The 18,589-nt window shown below is 39.9% G+C and overlaps 1 protein-coding gene across 1 annotated transcript in view; it reads right to left on the reverse strand.

Moving 5' to 3' along the window:
• The window catches only part of DNER (delta/notch like EGF repeat containing), a 389,785-nt gene that overhangs the window by 154,003 nt on the left and 217,193 nt on the right, over positions 1–18,589 (reverse strand). The window contains exon 6 of the mRNA XM_077155359.1: positions 3,958–4,111. Within this exon, the coding sequence (XP_077011474.1) occupies positions 3,958–4,111 (154 nt within the window). The remainder of the gene's footprint in view (positions 1–3,957; positions 4,112–18,589) is intronic.

Consider the following 18,589-nt stretch of genomic DNA (forward strand, 5'->3'; position numbering starts at 1 on the left):
AAATGAGAAGGCCCATGGCAAACATGGCATCATCTGCTAGTTTCCCTCCTTGTTTCCTGTTTCATGAAGCTCCCCACGAGGCATTTTCCTTCTTCATCTCCAAAGGTCGCTGTCTGGTGGACTCTGCTTCTCGTGGCTGCATTGTTCTGCTCTCTCAGAATCTCCCTAATTCTCCAAAATGTTTCCTCTTTTATAGGACTCCAGTAAACCAATCAAGACCTACCCAAATGGGTGGAGACACGTCTCCACCTAATCCAGCTTAACAACCACTCTTGATTAAATCACATCTCGAGGGAGATTATCTAATTACAGTTTCAAACATACAGTACTGAAGAGGGATTAGAAGAAACAGCTGCCTTTACAAAATGGGATTAGAATTAAAGCACGGTTTTTCTAGGGTACATACATCCTTTCAAACCAGCACAATTACTTAACTTGTACTTAAGTTAAATAATTAAGTACAAGAACATTTACATACATGATATAACTTGATTCCTGCATGAAACTATTTTATAAATTGGTAAGTAATTAAAATTGAAATAAACATTTCTCTGAAGATATGTAAATACTAAAGCCTTATAGAATGAAGTCAAGAGAAAGATCAACTCGGGATTTAGGATGATCATCAGCGCAGGACAGGAAGTGAGGTGGGGTTAGGTTGATAAGGGACTATAAGGATAGTTATCAGGTCTAACTTCTGATTTTAGTGGTGACTTCAGTGGTCCCTATTTTCATATTCATATAACTAAGTAAATACCATAAAAGCAGACTATTCATGGAAAAGATGAGTGTGTACCTCAAACCAAGAATTACAACTTATGTGTCATAAGGTCCCTTTAAAAAATGGAGAAATCACTGCTGAGAACAAGCTTGAATGAAAGACCAAAATGAAATCACCTGGGTCCAAACAGTGACAAGCTCTACCCACCAGCCTTGAGACTCTTTGAGAAAATGTTTACTAGTTCCAGTACTGCTTATATACAAGAAATTAAAGACATCTTAAAGATCCAGTGATAGAGGGATGGTTTAAAGAATCAGACTACATCCAAACTTCATCAATAATTCAGCTAATCAATACCTTGACTGAGCATCCACTATTTGTCAGACACTATAGGTTGCAGTGAGGCCTGGAAATTGATACAGGGCCTGCTCTTTGGAGGAGGACACAGGCAGGTATATAAATGGATACTGAAAACAGGTGAGGGTTGTGAAGAAAAGGAACCCAGGGCTATTAAAGAGAAAAATGGAGGGAGACATGACCTGGAGCATGTCACCAAGACCTTTCCAGGAAAAGGAACATATGGGAGAGTTTTAAAAATAGGCGTGATGCTAAGTTAACCAGGCAAAAGAGAAGCAGGAGAAGAGCTGCCCAGGCATAGGTAAGAGCACATGGGTCCTGTGGAAGAAGGAGCTCAGTCTGTCAGGAAGGGGATAGTCCAAGGTAGCTAAAACCCAGAGCAAGATAAACAGTGGGGTGAGATAGGACTGAACAGGCAGGCAGGAGAGCCATTACGCAGGACAGGGAGGCCATTCTAAGGACTTTGTTCTTCACTCTAAGAACAACGGGGAGAAGGGGGTTAAAGGCAGAGAGTTGACAATATCAGATTTACATTGGAAAATTATCACCTTAGACCTCCTGGAGAATAGAAGGGATTAGCGGTCCCTATTTCCATATTCATATAATACATGGCTCAAGCCAATGTTCATTTTGGCATAACAGCTCTGCTTCCAATGTGCAGCCAGTCAAGAATGGCTGGAGGAGAAAAACTGAAAGATCATCTCAGAACCACATGCAAGGGGTAAGGCAGCTGACTGGTACAAAGAAGATGGTAGTAGGGTGACAGAAAGGGTGGTGGACTTGAGAGGTCGTTAGGAGGTAAAATGGAGAATACTCAGGGATAGTATTTAAAGGACTTAGACAGGGAAGGAGAAGGAAGCAGAAGTCTGGCTTGCAGCACTGGATAAAACACTAGAAGATAAGCCACGTGGGACTGGGGAAATGATGAGTTTAGTTTTGGAATGACTGAGTTTGAGGTGGCTTGAGACATTTACATGAAGAGACCAAGTATGTAGTTAGATAAGTAGGTATGGATAATAGGGTTGCAGTATCACTAGGAGATAAAACTTAGGAGACACACTATGCAGCTATTAAAATGAATATGGTTGCTCCATGTGCTCACAAGGATGCATGTGATCTACTGGTAAATACACACTGAAAAAAGCAAGTTAGAGAACAATGTCTATACTATAATCACCGATCTAAAATTACAGAATAATTTAAACATCTGCTTTGTAAGAGATTTACACACACAAACACATACACACAAAAAACACAATGGTCTGGAAACATACCAAAAGTTATTAACCTACCCCTATAATTTGATAAGGTTGGGAGCAGAAAGGTAGATGTGGGAAGGATGTTCACTTTTAAGTTTATAAACATCTGTATTGTTGGGTCTTGTTTCTCACAATAAGCATGTAATCAGCCCATCTCCCACCTTACCCCACCTTCCTCCCCATCCCAAACTCCTATCTCAGCCTTATCCTCAATCCAGTGGCAGAAGTTGGAAGAGATGGAAAGGGGAAAGATGATGCCAGTTTTGCACATTATTTGATAGTTGCAGTAGTTAAGTTTGGGTGTCAACTTGGCCAGGTGAAGGTGTCTAGATCTATTGCCGTGGACATGAGCCAATGGTGTGTGAACCTCATCTGTTCCTGATTACATCTGCAGTTGGCTAGGAAGCATGCCTGCTGCAATGAATGATGTTTGATTTAATTGGCTGTTGCTTAAATGAGAGAGCTCAATGTAGCACAGCCCAAGTAGCTCAGCACACCTCATCTCAGCACTCGCAGCAGCCCAGGTCTTTGGAGATGCAGAAAGGAATCACCCTGGGGGAAGTTGGCGGAACCCAGAGGCCTGGAGAGAAGGCCAGCAGAGATCACCCTGTGCCTTCCCACACAAGAAAGAACCTCAGTTGAAAGTTAGCTGCCTTTCCTCTGAAGAACTGTACGTTAACTGAATAAATCCCCTTTTACTGAAAGCCAATCCGTCTCTGGTGTGTTGCATTCTGGCAGCTAGCAAACTAGAACAGTCCCCTATACCCTGACAAATTTGTCTTTCTCTATTCTACATAACCGCCTAGCACAGTGCCAGCTAGCAAACTAGAACAACAGTGAAAAAAGGAATGATTCAGTGTTTGCTTTTAAGCTGCATCAGCACTGCTATGTCAAAATGTTGGCCACTGGTAAGATGCTGCTCCTGCTCCATAAGGATTGAAGTGGAGATGGCTGGGCAGTTAAGTCACGAAGATGATTTTTCAGAGACAAACTTCTTCAGACACATTGTCTACCGCACCTCCTAAAGAACCCACTCTCCTAGAGGTCACTCGATGTGCTCAGAGAACTTTTCATACAATAGTTAGGAATCCCACATACTAATTGAAAAAAATCAAAGATTTGCCCCATTGTGGAGAACAAGTATCAAGAACTTGGTTTAATGAGTATGTACAAAGAAAAAGAAATTAACTTAAACTGGAAGACTATGTAGCTTTATATAACAACTTGCACAGTTTATCATAGATTTTTCTAAAGTTACTTAACACAACCGCCTAGCACAGTGCCAGCCCACACTCAGTATACATTTGCAGAATTGTGTTTGAAATAGTCAGGCCTCTATTGGACCAAGAATATCATCATCCAAGAATGAAAACGGTGGGATGCCAACACAGAAGCAGCTACTGTCAGAAAGCAAGTCAAAGGTCATGATGTATATTCCCACGTGAGTATCTTCTTTTATGCCTTGATTATATAAAGTATAAGACTGATGGGATGAAACAAGATCTTGAAGTCACTTTGCCCAACAGCTGGACTGGGCAAAGTATTGTTTAACCATCCTTAAGTAATAAGTGTATGTGCTACAGAGGGTTGTATAAAAACTAACAATAATGTAAACCATACCAGTGGGGCAGATGCAGGTGAAATTGCTCCCGTCTTGCTTTTCCTTCGCATCAATGCAGGCCGCCTTGTTCTGGCAGGGGTTGCTTTGGCAAGCATCAAATTCTTCACAGAAGGTTCCCACGTACTGGTCCTCACAGCTACAGGAAAAAGTTGCCTAAAATATAAACAAGCAGAGTACGTTACCTGAGTACTCTAAAATGTATGCTTAGGCTATGAAACTCAAAAGTTCAAAAGCACCACTTCTTTTTTATAATTATTCCAACCCCAAGTACTTTAATCACATCACTTATAATCTGATTAAAATCACAGCTTTAAGAGAAATACTATGTGCCTCTTTATACTTTAATTTCAAACATTTATTTTTATCGTTCTTTATTCATCTTTGTCCCAGCTATTCTCAATCTTCCTAAAAAAGAAATGGAAAGGACAAAATTACTTTAAGAACAAGTGAAAATTCTTGCCAGCCTGACATGGACATGGCAATTTTGTTAGAACAGATATATGTGCTACAGCCAATAAATGAGGTCAATCCAACCAACTAAAATCTCAGCATAGGTACTGACATCACCAACTATCCTACTCAAGTCATCTTTCCAGAGCATTGTAAGAAGTACCTGATTACCCTATAAAGTTCACTTAAAGTACAGCCAAGCTGATTACTGAGTCCAAGGGGAAAAATAAAAACTATAATTCTTCTCTAAGCCCAACTCCGCAAGTGAAATCATTGCCTCCCTCCTACGGGGGACACGACACCCAGGGGTGAACCCTTCCCTGGTGACGTGGGACATGACTCCCAGGGGAGAATCCGGTCCTGGCACCGTGGGATCAAAAATTCCATCCTGACCAAAGGGGGAAAAGAAGTGTAACTAATAAAGTATCAGTGGCAGAGAGAGTTCAGATAGAGTCGAAAGGCTACTCTGGAGGTTGCTCTTACACAAGCTTCAGGTAGAACTTGCTACTTATCATAACCTGTCAGCCCCAACCAGGACCATTCCGGCCAATCCTAAAGAACACCTAGGGCAATAGATAAGATTCCCCAACTATTTCATGCACTTGAGTAGCTTTCCAGAAACCTACAACTTCCACATGGGTTCCTAGTCCAGGTAAGTCCTAAAACCTAGCCCAGCCTCTCCAGAACATCAGATAGTTCCATCTCCCTACCCCATATAGTGACAGACCCTTTCAATTTGAAAAATTTAGAATGGCCATAGCCCAAATACCCCTAAAGAGAGGAATGGAAAGATCAAAGGTGATGGTGGAGTTACACAGTGAAAAGATAGGACTTAACAGATGAATATGAATACTGAGTTACTAAATTGATATCTCTTTTAGTCTCCAGTATCTTAAAGCAACTATAAATGAAAAACTAAGATTGTGGAATTGTAACCCATGTCAAACTCTGAAATGTGTTTTACAACTAATTGTGGTGCTGTGCTTTGAAATTTATTGCTTTTTTTTGCATATATGTTATTTTTCACAAAAAAAAGAAAGAAACAAAGCCAATTGTGGTAATAAAAAACATATTTAAACCTTCTAGCCTCCAAATTCTAGAGAAGCTAAAACCAAAAAACTCTGAGAGGATCGTATGGTAGCCCATGATAAACTCTGGGATCTGTCCTATAACTACTTACTGAAGAGTGCTTTGAAAACTATTGCTTTTTTATTTCTTTGTTTTGTATATATGTTATACTATACAATAAAAAGTCTTTAAAAAAAAAGTATAATTCATTCCCCGTGCCTGCCCATGCAAAAAAAATAAAAGTAGAATTAGTAAGTGTTTTGTTTGGCTTGTTATATTAACATTATCTTGGTTAAAATTCAGAAAACTGAATTTGATTCATTTCAGAGAGTTAAAAAATGCAAATAAACTGGGTCTTCCTGCTCCCTCCTTAAAGGCGACCTGAGGACAGTGATAGACCTAAAAAAATAAAAACATAGACCTGGCTCCAAAGGCCACTGAAGACATGTAGATCTATACTAAAGATTTTCATGGAGGAGGCAGCAAAGGAGAATGTCATAAGCCATTTTTACTATTTAAAACATTCAAATCAAAACAAACCAAAAGCACCTACCCCAGGTCTCTCAAATTATACTGTTTTCAAAAGCTCTGCCCACAACCACTCTCCCCGCCTTGATCTTAGACTCTCTGCCTTCTTCAGGTGTCCTCAACTCAGCTCCCCACCCACTACCCCATCTGCACAGCAGGGGCACCAGCTCTCCTCCTGGAAAAGGAAAGTCACGTATATTCTCTAATATTTTTTGTCTCTGTCAAATTTTATAGCTCTTGAACATTTCATGATACATTTACTCCTGCATATTAGGGTTTCTTGTCACTACTGTTAATAGGATATTTTCCTCATCCCTTTCTCATAAAACCCATCATATTTGTTAGTGATTTACGGATATATCAAAAGCTAGGGAAATATTATTCATCAGTAAGAAGGAATGAAGTCTTGAAGCACACCATGGATGAAACTGGAGGACATTACGTTGAGTGAAACAAGTCAGACACAAAAGGACAAATACTGTATGATCTCACTGATAGAACTAATTACAATATGTAAACTCATAGACATGAAATGTAGAATATAGATTTTACCAGGAGATAGAATGAGGTTAAAGAAGGGAGAGTGGTTGCTTCATCTGTGCAGAATGGTTAACTAGGTTGAACTTAAACATTTCAAAACAGACAGTGGTGATGGGAGCCCACTGTTGTGAGAACAATTACCAGCGCTGAATGGTGTGTGAATGTGCTGGAAAGGGGGAGTTTAGACTCATGTGCGCCCCAGAAGGAAAGTTGGAGGTTAAAAGATGGGAATGTGCAATATAATGTATCTTTGGGTGGGAACTGTCTGTGATTAACTACGAATACTAGAAAGTTCTTTCATGAACTAGAAAAGTTATACCACACTATTACAAGGAGTTAATAATAGAGGGGAAATGCACCTATTGCAAACTATTGACCACAGTTAATAAAGTAATATTTAATATTCGTTCATCAGCAGTAACACATGTACCACAGCAATATTTTGGGTCAATAATAGAGGGGGGATAAGGGGCATTTGTTTTCCTTTTTATTTTTATTTCTTTTCTGGAGTGATGAAAATGTTCTAAAATTGATCATGAGGATGTATGCACAACTATGTGATGATACTGTGAGTCAATGATGGTATATACATCAGATGGTTTGTATGGTGTGTGAATAAATCAAATAAAATTACATTTTAAAAAGTAAGGGCTTACGTAACAAGCCATCATGCTTCTGTTTACATTGTCAGAACTTCTACAGTAGATAGAGCAAAACAAAAAGTGCGTATCACTTGCATATCATGATACATCGCCTCCTGTTTTCTATTCCGCACAATTATATTGGCAGCTCATCTGGAATGATTTTTACCTTTGTGGGACGTGTGTAGAATTTATTATTAGCTAGAATGCTCAAGTGATTGTTGAATTTTGTCATATGCCATCTTAGCTTCTAAAAAAATTATCTTCTTTTTCATCTTTAACCACTTAATATGTGAGTTGATTAGATTTCCGAGTATTGACACGTTATGCTCCTGAAACTTCAGGAACACTGACTTAGGTAATTTGCAAAATTGTTTGAATATGGCTGGATTGTCTTTGTGGTTATACTTTTAGTCTCTTCCATTTAATCCATCCCTCTCTAAAGCCACACACATGCATCTCTTCATTTTATATGGAATATGAGAAGTCTTTGTAATCTGCATAGAGCCTTCTTTGGTTGAAGAAAACAGACTTCAATTATATCTTCAATATATACATATAGAAACCAAGACAATTGAAATAAAAGCAATAACTTTTCCTCTTAAAGCCTTATGTTCTGCTTCCTGTTTCTATCATCCCTCATTTCTTGTTGTGAGTAGAAACTGCCCCTGCTAGCTAGCAATAGGTTGACTTCCCATCTTCCAGTCTGGCTTTCCAGATGCTGTTTTTTTTTCCATTTGTATGGCTGCGCTTGCACAGGCTTCGTAGTGGGACCTGGCAGAAGCTGCACTGAGGACTGACAGAAAGCTATTTTAAGCAGGATACTTCTTTGTTGTAGCACTGTCTTCTATGGAAAACCTTGCAGGGGAGGTTCCTGGGGCCCTTGGTGCTTCTGCAGATTCGTAGCAGCCTATGAGGGGCCAGTGCATGCAACTCCTCAGCATCACAATAAATTACTCCATGGCATTGTTTCTGGCAGCTGTGCTCTGAAATTTTGATTGTTCTCTAAATATTCTATGTAGCATATAAATTTCTTTGGCTATTTGGGGAATTTTGCATTTAATTCATCTGCTGAGTTCCATGGAAAATATATTGTTTGTGAAAATAAATTCTTAAAAGCCCCAAATCAAATACCTTCAATTTAACCTTCATTAGAATTAAAGACAGAAGACAGAAACTGCATATTATGTATTGCTTTGTTTCATGCAGGAATCATGAAAGAAACTTTAAGAAGTGATGGATACAGGCTTTGGGAAGACGGCGGAGTTGGGGAGCCTGGTTTCACCTCTTAGGGCAACAAGAGAGGGGACAGAAAAATGACTGGGACTGCAGTCCTGGAGAGTGAGGGATCAAAGAGGATCTTTGGCATTTGGTGGGGAGGTCCTGGTAGAGGGAGGTGGGCAGACTGGCATGGGAAGAGCAGGTGAACCTGTTCAGCTGTGACCCCACTATGGCAATGTGAGGGAAGTATAGATCCAAGGGAACAGACTGTCCCTCTAATCTAACATGCAGCTCGTTGGGGAGAGCTCCCTGTGAAGCACGGCAGCAGGCAGCACCCATGGAGAGGCCAGAGCTGCACCTAGCACCCACTGCAAAAAGCTGCACCCTCTCGGGCACTGGAATTAGTCATTCTGGGTACCACAAACAGCTGTCCTGTCCAGCTCTGTAAGCAATGGATCCTCCGGGAGCCGGCTGCTGCGATCAGTTGCCCTACCAGGAGTTATGACCAGCTGCCCTGTCCCACATGCTCAAACTGGCCATCCCACTGCTATGTGACAGGAGTGGTCCCCACCACGAATGTCAGCTTCCTAGCCAACCATCATGGTCAGAGAGGGGCAGGCCTCAAGGGAGCAGGTGGCTCAAGTTTGCTATCTGCTGGAAAGAAGCAGTAAGTGCAGTCTGGCAAACTCCTTTTCTGCCTAGTTTTTTATTTTTTAATTTTCTTTATATTTCTATGTTCTATGTGTTATTTTTATTTTATTTTTTATTCTTTTTTTCTCTTTCTCTTCAGTTGCCACCAGTCTCAGTTTCATTCCTAATATATCTTGGGGTATCTCGGTGGCTTTGCTATTGTTGAGGTGTTCTTTTTTTGGAGGGGCGGGGGAATGCATGGGCCAAGAGGGAAGTATGGGTCTCCTACATGGAGGGCGGGCATCCTGCCACTGAACTACCATGCACCCGTGCCTAGGTTTTAATAGACCCTCAAGTAGAATTGTATCCCCTGTATGAGATCCAGACCTTGGTTTGTCAGGGAATTACTGACAAAGCACAAAGGGGGACCTTCAGTGCAAACCAAAGTAAATACAAAACTTTGGATGAGTGAACAAAACCAGCATGCAAAAGAACCTTATTAAGATAATCAAATGCTTCACACACAACAGAAAATCACAAAGCATGTGAAGATCCAGGCCTAAATGGACCTGCTAAATAACCAAATCAAAACACCAGAGGGGTCACAGAACATGTAACAACTACTCAGGGATATTTATAAAGAAATAAAGGGGCAGTGCAATGGTGGCTCAGTGGCAGAATTCTTGCCTGCCATGCCAGAGACTGGGTTCAATTCCCAGAGCCCATCCATGCCAAAAAAAAAAAAAAAGGTATCAAGAAGACACTAATAGAGAATGAAGAAGAATTCTAAAGATTAAATAGAAAAATAGAAGATTTCATAGACATGAAAGATATTGTAGACCAAATTAGAAATAAACTAGAGACACAAAATTGGAGATTCAAAGAAGCAGAAATGAGAATAATTGAGCTAGAAGTCAGAGCAATTGAACAAGAGAGCACAAAAGAAGACATGGCAAGAAAGATGGAAAACATGAAACTTGATTTTAGGGATAAGATGGACAACAAAAGGCACACAAATATAAGATTCAATGACGTCCCAGAAGGAGAAGAGAAAGGGCTTAGAAGGTCAGTTGAAGATATAATAGGAGAAAACTTCCCAACCCTCATACAAGACATAAATATGCAAATCAAAGAGGCCCAATGAACCCCAAATAGAATGAGTTCAAATAGACCTACTCCAAGACACATACTAATCAGAATGTCAAGTGTTGAAAAGAAACAGCAAGCGTTGAAAGCAGCATGAGAAAAGTGATCTACTACATACAAGGGAAACCACATAAGACTGAGTTACTACTCAACAGGCATTATGGAAGTAAGAAGGCAGTAGTATGATACATTTAAGATCCTGAATGAGAAAGGCTTCCAGTCAAGGATTTTGGAGCCAGCCAATTTGTCCTTCAAAATGGAGGAAAAAATTAAATCTTCAAAGGCTGAAAGAACTAGTCAACAAGAGACCTACCCTACAAGGTATACTATAGGGAGAACTGTTGGCTGAAGAAAAAAGACAGGAGAGGGAGGTCTAAAGGAGGGCACAGAATTGAAGAGTACCAGTAAAAAAGAGAGTGAAAAGAATACACAGATTTGACAAATAAAAACTAAATAAGTAGATTCAAGAACTGCTTTTATAGTAATAACTTTGAATGTTAACAGACTAAATTCTTCAATTAAAAGATACAGATTGGCAGAATGGATTTAAAAATATAATCCATCCATATGCTTTGTATTGGTTAGGTTCTGGTCATTGGCAAATGATGAAATAAAGCTTTCCTATTTGTGTGCTTTTTATTCCTTTCTCCTGCCTCATTGCTCTAGCTAGGACTTCTCATACAATGTTGAATAATAGCAGTGACAATGAGCATCCTTGTATCGTTCCCAATCTTAGGATTTCAATCTCTCACTGTTAAATATGATGCTGGCTATGGGTTCTTCATATATTCCCTTTATGATGTTGATGAAGTTTCCTTGGATTCTTACATCTTGAAGCTACTCCAATGACACCATGACCCTATACTTGGAAAACCCTGAAAGATCTATGACAAATCTGAGCTTATGAACAAATTCAGGAAAGCAGCAGGATACAAGATTAATATACAAAAATCAATAATGTTTCCACACACAGGTAATGACCTAATTGAGGAGACAATTAAGAAAAAAATTCCATTCGAAATAGCAATCAAAAGAATCAAGTATTTAGGAATAAGCTTAACCAGGGCTGTCAAGATTTGTACACAGAAAATTACAAAACATTGCTAAGAGAAATTTTTTTAAAAAGACCTAAATAGATCAAAAGACTTTCCTTCCTCATAGATAGGAAGGTTAAATGTTGTTAAGATGTCAATTCTAACCAAAGATTCAATGCAATGCTGGTCAAAATTCCAACAACCTACTTTGAAGATGGGAAAAGCTGGTTATCAAATTAATTTGGAAAAGAAAGAGACCAAATGTACAAATAAGTCAAAACTCCCCGGCATGGCACTGAAGGCCCTTGGCAGTCTGGCCCCAGCCCACCTCTTCTGTCTCATTCTCAATCCTTTTCAACTCTCAGTAACAAGTCATTCCAGAGAGAGATGTTTTCTGAGGAGCCAAATTTCCCTCTTGAAGCATCAGAACTTATGCATTCTATTTTATTTCCTCCCTTAAACAATGTATACAAAAAAAAAATTTATGTTTTGATACCTCAAAGACATCTATGAAAATAAAAGTCCCAGCTTCCATGGTTTATAAAGTTTCTTTACATTTCATTATCTCATTAATCTTTATCACCTCTCCCTCAGGTGTATACTATCAGGTGCCTTTTAGGGAGAGAACAGGAACTCAACAGAGAGATGATGCCAATTGTTTAAGGTGATCCCACTGGCAAGTACAAGGCTGAGGCTTTAACCCATATCCTCTGATTCCAAATCCCATGACCTTTCCACTCATGGCTGCATATTGTACTAGAACTGCCATGATGACTTCAAGCATGGCAGTCCCATGTGACAATGGCCTTCACCCTTACTCTAAAATAACTCTTCAAAAACTGCTATTTTATATTTTAGTTTTTGCTGTAGATTTCTGTAGTTTTTCTTTTCTTTTCTTCTTCTTATTATTTTTTGTCTCCTCCTTGCTGTCCAGCTGCCTTCCTTAGCTCTGCATCATTGATTGTCCTTTTGGCTCACTAATTCTAATTTTCTATAGTTTCGAGAATACCAAATTTAATCAAATAAGGGTCAAAAAAGAGTAAAAGTATCTTTCCTGAGGATTGTAAGGATCTCTTGTACATAGTGTGCCTATTCACTCATGAACAGATGTGGACACTCAGGGAGATTCTTCACCATATTTGGAGGTCCTTGACCTCTAGGCTCCAGTTACTCAACATAATCCATGCTAAAACAGACTTGGAGAGTTCTACTCAGCCAGAGGGTCCTCTTCTCCTACTTCCTTATTTATCTCTGACGATCTTGTGTTTTCTTAAAATAGCATCATAGCTACTTAAAACTTTCTTCCATTACAACTTCATAACAGGGATAAATTGAACAAGGATGTGGGGGGGGTAGGGGGTAGAGGCAATCCTAAGGCAAAAGGTGACTAACAAACCTCTAAGTCTCTAAAAGTAGAAAGGAGCTTATTCAAGCCTCTCCTTGTTACAGACTCTCCAGGCCAATGTCGATTTCCATCCTGGGCCAGCCTGACTCCAAACAGCATCTGGATCATTCATAGCAGAAGGTCTGAACATCTGCAAGGTCATAACTCTGGCAAATGGGTTGATAATTGTTGAAACCAGGTGACACAAACATGGTGGCTTGCCAAATTACTCTCTTTGCTTTTACATATATGTATGTATTTGAAATTTTCCATAATAAAGAGTTAAAAAAAAAGTTTTGGTTTTGTTTTTGTTTTTTAAGGAGTCTGGCTAAGTACCAAGACAGGAAAGATAAAGCTGTGAAACTTCAAAATCCCATTTCAGCATCCCGAGCCCAGCTCCTCCCCGTGGACTGTGCTATTGCGTTTCCTTGCAGGGATGCAGGGAGAACACTGTGACACATGAAGCAGTCCCATTTATAAAATCCCAATCCAGAAATTTATCTCATATCTAAGTGCCAGGAAAAGCTCTGCTTGACCTAAGGGTCGGACATGTTTCCTCCCTGTGGCCATGAATCACATTAACTGAGCATGCTTCCCTCTGAACAACCCAGTCTACTCCAAGAGAAGGCTCAGCCGTTCCTACACCATGGGAAGGCTTGGCTGCCTCTCAGCCTCCCCAGAGTGCCGAGGTCATGGGTAGGACACCCCCAGCCCATCCTCAGCCTTTCCAAGGCTAAGGGTAAGAGTCCCCCAAACTAGTTCTCCATTCACCAATGGTGTCAGGTAGAGGCCACTTACTAACAGTGGGAACGCTCTGGAATGTTTTTGCTCAGAGGAGCTCCAGGCCAATTATCTGTGAAGACAGTTCCAGGAGTAAGGGTTTTCTGCAGCCCCTTAGGCCAAGAGTGCCTATTGCTCCAGGCAGACATTACAGAAGGAGGGCACTGAGTCCCCTGGAACTCGTGTAACAACACAGCAAGCCATAAAAGCTCTAGCCTCAATGGTCTCATCCCTTCAAATGCACTGTCTCACTCTGCGGAGAGGTTACAGAAACCTTCTGCTGATAATCCTCAGCCAAGGACCTATTATCTCAGCTCCTAGATTGGGGGAACCAGACTGGGTGGTCACTTGGGCCTGAAACTGCATAACTGACAAACACTAAAACCTAGATTAAAAGCAGTAACCATAGCCCATGTTTTCATATGAGCAATAATTACAGGGTCAGAAGGTCAACCTAGCAAGTTCTTTTAGATAGATAGACTTCTAACCCCAGATGTTGTATTTCCATAAGCAGGAAAGATTTTTTTGGCATAAAATTTGAGAGACTATCTGAGAATTTTATTTATGATGCAAAAGTGTCCATAAATGCCTTTTCCTGATCCCAGGCCACACAAGAGTACCTGGAAGCCAGCCTCATAGACAAATTGTTGCCTCTTTCTGGGAAAACAGTGAGCCATCTCAAAGGAAAACTCACTATGAGTTACATCTTAAAAATCCTTGCCTCTTGGCACAGTCGTCTTATTCTGTTATGCATTACATGTATAATTTAAAAGACATACTCTCATTGCTGATAGCTCTTAATTGTATCTTCCCATTAGTCCTAAATGTATTATTGCCTTGTATTCAGGTTAACTTATTGCAAATATAGGTTAAGGGGGAAAATAAGCTTAGAAAACATGTAATAGAGCAAAACACTACATTCAAGATGACACTCACAAATTCATAGCATTCATACTGCTGGCTTAAATGTTAAATTTTGAATAATAGTAGTAGTAATGACAATCCTGCTCTTTCCTTTAAAAGGACACTGAAGTTTACTTTATTACTCAGGGGAGATGAAAGTAAATGTCCTTTACGAAATTTTGTAAAAGGCTTTCTTCCTAAAATTAGATATATGGATTGGCAGAACGGGGACGTTTAAAAGTTTCTATCCATATCCTGGCTACTTAAATCTTCTCGGCTCTCTAAGGGTTGCCAAAATTAGACATAAGATTTCCATGTAATCAGGCTTGCTCGTTCAGTTGCTTACATCTGTGCACTTATTTGCTGCAATGTTCCAATCCATTAACAAAAATGAAGCTTGATACTTTTACAAAAATGAATACCACTGAAATTTGATCTTCTGCTGAACTGCCTAAAAAGAAATAGCCTGATCCCAGAGGTAAATGACAAACTACTCTACTTTAAAAAAATAAAAAATCCATTTAGCCTTCCAGTCATTTCCTTTGTTCTATCAAAAGGCAAAGGGTAAGAGGATAAGCTTTAACACAATGGATATTTTGATGTATAAATTACTGATGAGAAGGATCTTTGAAGAATAGTGATTCTTTCCAACATTGTACTCAAGTTACCTTAGAAGAAAGCAACTTTTCTTGTTTCAGTGGTAACTTTTTCTAAAGACGGAAGTGCCACTGGAGACAGGGTAGGTTATAAAACCATATTTTCCTGAAGAAAGCCCCACCACATGCCAAATGCCATGCAAGGAGAATGTCATTCAATCCCTGCAACAGTCCTCCAGGATAGGTATTATTTTCCCCATTTTGCCTTTGAGGAAACAGATCAGAAAATTTAATGAGCTTGCCCAAGGTCACACAGCCAGTCAGAGGCAGAGGGAGGCAGCTCTGGGCTCCACGTAATAACATTCTTACCATTTTAAATATTCAGAAACTCAAGAAATGGAAACGCAAGGTATGTGGGGCAAGATTCAAACAATGCTGAACTACATTCTGAGAAAGGTGGTGGGGGAAGCATCTCCTCACTGAAGGGGAATTTGAAGGGGTTGATCTGCAAAGTCCTTTTCAACTCTTAGATCCAAGGGGCCTGGGTGCTACCAAGGACAGAAATCTCAACTGTCAATATTCTTGTCCAAGCAATTTCATGCCACTTCAGGGTTACTATCACCTCATGGTTTTCTTTCCTACTCTCTCCCTCCCCTTCTCTGGCTTATTCTCCAATGCCTTCAGAGCAGTTGTCCTCAGATGTAGCTTTCAGTGCTTTGAAATATTTGATGCTTCCTAAATTCACCCCCTTATCCTCCGGGATGCACAATATTCATTGAAGCGTGGCTCTGTGAAGACACTGGAATTGGATGTTTAGAGAAGCATAAGACAGAGTGCATGGGCTCTTGTACTTAGAGAAACAAGGCCCATCATTATTTATCATCACCATCGCATTCATCGTGGACATTTGTTGAGCACTCAACATCTACCAGGCATTCTTTTAAGCACTTTCTTTTAAGCACTCTGAGGTAGCTATTATGATTTCCAATTGTATATTTGAAGAAACAGAGGCCCAGAGAGCAAATTGAACAAGGCCTCCCAGCTAATAAACTGAATAGATGAAATTTATACTCAGGTGGTCTGATTCTAGGGCCTGCCCTCAACATTAAAAAAAAGCAAAGCACAGGAGATAACCTAGTCCAGCAAGAGACACCACTGCATTGCTAGCTGCTATTCTGGTCCAGGCTCTACAGTTCTGACCTGGAGCAAGTAACCTATATTGTGTGTTGTTTTGTTTCCTGTGAGGACGCAATTCATTAAGAACATGAAATAAAAGATGTGCTGAAACTCAAACATTCTATCATTTATGTTGTGATTAAAAATAACACCACCATTCAAAGGTCTAAAATGATCCACAGAGACATGCAAGAGCAAAGGCCTTTGATACCATCACTTCCAAATACAACAATTATAACGGTGATATGGATGGGTGGGTAGTTGATTCTTCCAGTTCCTGAGTCAGGCAATTGAAACCAGAAAATCAGATCACATGCTAAATGCAGGGACCAGGATACAGGCAGAGATTAGAAACTGGGCTCCGGTAAGATCCCCAATACCTCGAAATCTCTTTTTCCTCATTAAGACCGCACTGGCTCTTCACAAATGCTGGAGACAAGGAAGAATCGAGTGCTCAGATGTGGAAACTAGGCAGAAGTTGCATCTGTACCTGGCTCAGGTAAGAGGGGCAGCACCGGGATTCCCTTACAGACACACACACACAGATACACATACATCCCCTGACTATTTCAAACACTCAGCCTGCTTTGGGGTCTATACTTGGGTCAACCTTAAGTGTCCGTCTTTACCTTTTTCTTTCAGGCTGAATGACTAACTTCTCAAGATGTCACCATCTGAAACCCAAGACCCCAGGACATGGAATTAGGCCTGAAGAACTCTATCCACACAATTTCAGGTCTAGTGGTCGTGCATCCTTTGGTAGAGCTTCGCTCTGGTATGGGATTATTCTTTCTTCCTTGATTCCTCCGCCCGTTGTGTTGTTTCTCCTCCTCTCCTTTGGGATTCTTAACTCACGTGGTCTGCTACATGCAGGGGCCACAGTACCCAACACACCCACAACCCTCCTGGTTCTGTCTTTAAGCAGCACAAAGGCTTCCTCTGCACATTTATAACTCTAACCTAGCTTCACTTCCTTGTTTGATCTCCTTTGCCTTGGACTCGACAGCTACTTTCTTCATAATAGGTTATTATCTAGATTACATACTTTTGTGGATAGTCTCAAATCCAATCCAAAGAGGCAGATTGCAAAAGAAACAAACAAACAAAAAAAACACAATAAAAACTGATATAAGGGATCAGTTTAATCTTCCGTACATTGAGTAAACATCCCTCATTCTCATACTTAAATAAAAATTTGCACATAAATTTAGAATATTGGTAGCACAGTGCAAATTTCAAGAAATTTGTTTTGATTATTTAATCCCTGATACTGCAGAATTTGACTGAAAATATCTCTTCAGTATTTCAGGGGAAAAAGAAAAACCTATCTGTTCAATTAATTGTAAAAACTTTTATTTACAGAGTCTCTGCTATGATCAATGCATCCCTTACTTTGTTGAATCTATACCCACACAAATTGAAATAACACCAGCAAAGGCAGGAAGGGCCTATCATTTATTTTAATGAAACCTAATTTCATCAAATGATGGTTGTCTTCATTATTTTAATATTGAACAAAAGGCAAGTTATAGCTAATAAATGTGTTTTTCCAGGATAATTAGAAACGAATCATTCCAACATTTTCCAGAAACGACCCATCAAAATATCAAATTCAAGAGTGGCAAAATAATTCAGATGGCTCCTGCTTGCTTTTGAACTGTTTTTATATATGTATAGTGCAATCATTTAATTTTCCATTTCTAAGTTAGAAAATATGCATATACAACTTGAGAAGAGGAATCTTCTTTTCAAAAATATCTTGATTAATATATCATATTTCACCCATTGTGAGTCTTGTCGTTTCTTTTCTAACTCATTTATTACTCATAGTATACTGAATGTAGATGCTTTATGCAGTGGAAAGGAAATGCATGCTTAATTCCCTAGAGTCTCAGTATCTCCATCTGATGATGAAGTAGAGGAAAATGTCAAAGAGACAATGCCATAGATGATGGATGGCCCTGGATTAAGGCAGATCCATATCAATATGGTGGAGGAAATGCTAAGTCCGCGTCCTCACTCCTGTGAGCAGGCTCTGGCAAAGGTTGAGAGCGTAGCTACCATACCCTACAGTCCTCTGTATGGAAGCCAATCCCCAATTTTTTTCTCTAATTATAATTTTTAAAGGATCACGCTGGAGAGGATAAAATAATCCTGTGAGCTGACCCAAATTCCTGTCTCCTCTGAGGGGTGCATCAGAGGAGTTTTGGTATGGAATGTTCCTGACATCATCTGGACCAAGTACAGGAACAGCTCTCTTTAAACACACAGACACCTGCCGAAGCCTTGTACTCTCTCTCCAACAAGGTCCCCAAATAATGAGACCTTCAAGGTCATCTTTGTCATAAGCTTGGGGCTTCTCCTTAGGTTTCTTTGGGCTTTTCTGGAATAAAAGCTGTTAGGTTTATTTGACATAGGCGTCTGTCTCAGAAGAACAGCTCAAATGGTACCAGCCTACTCTGCTTCTGAAGTAGGGAGAAATGACCAAATACAAGGCTCCGATCTGAAGGCAGTTAGACTCGCCACCCCAAACC

This window comes from Tamandua tetradactyla, chromosome 3, assembly GCF_023851605.1.
Source record: "Tamandua tetradactyla isolate mTamTet1 chromosome 3, mTamTet1.pri, whole genome shotgun sequence".
Lineage (NCBI taxonomy): Eukaryota > Metazoa > Chordata > Mammalia > Pilosa > Myrmecophagidae > Tamandua > Tamandua tetradactyla.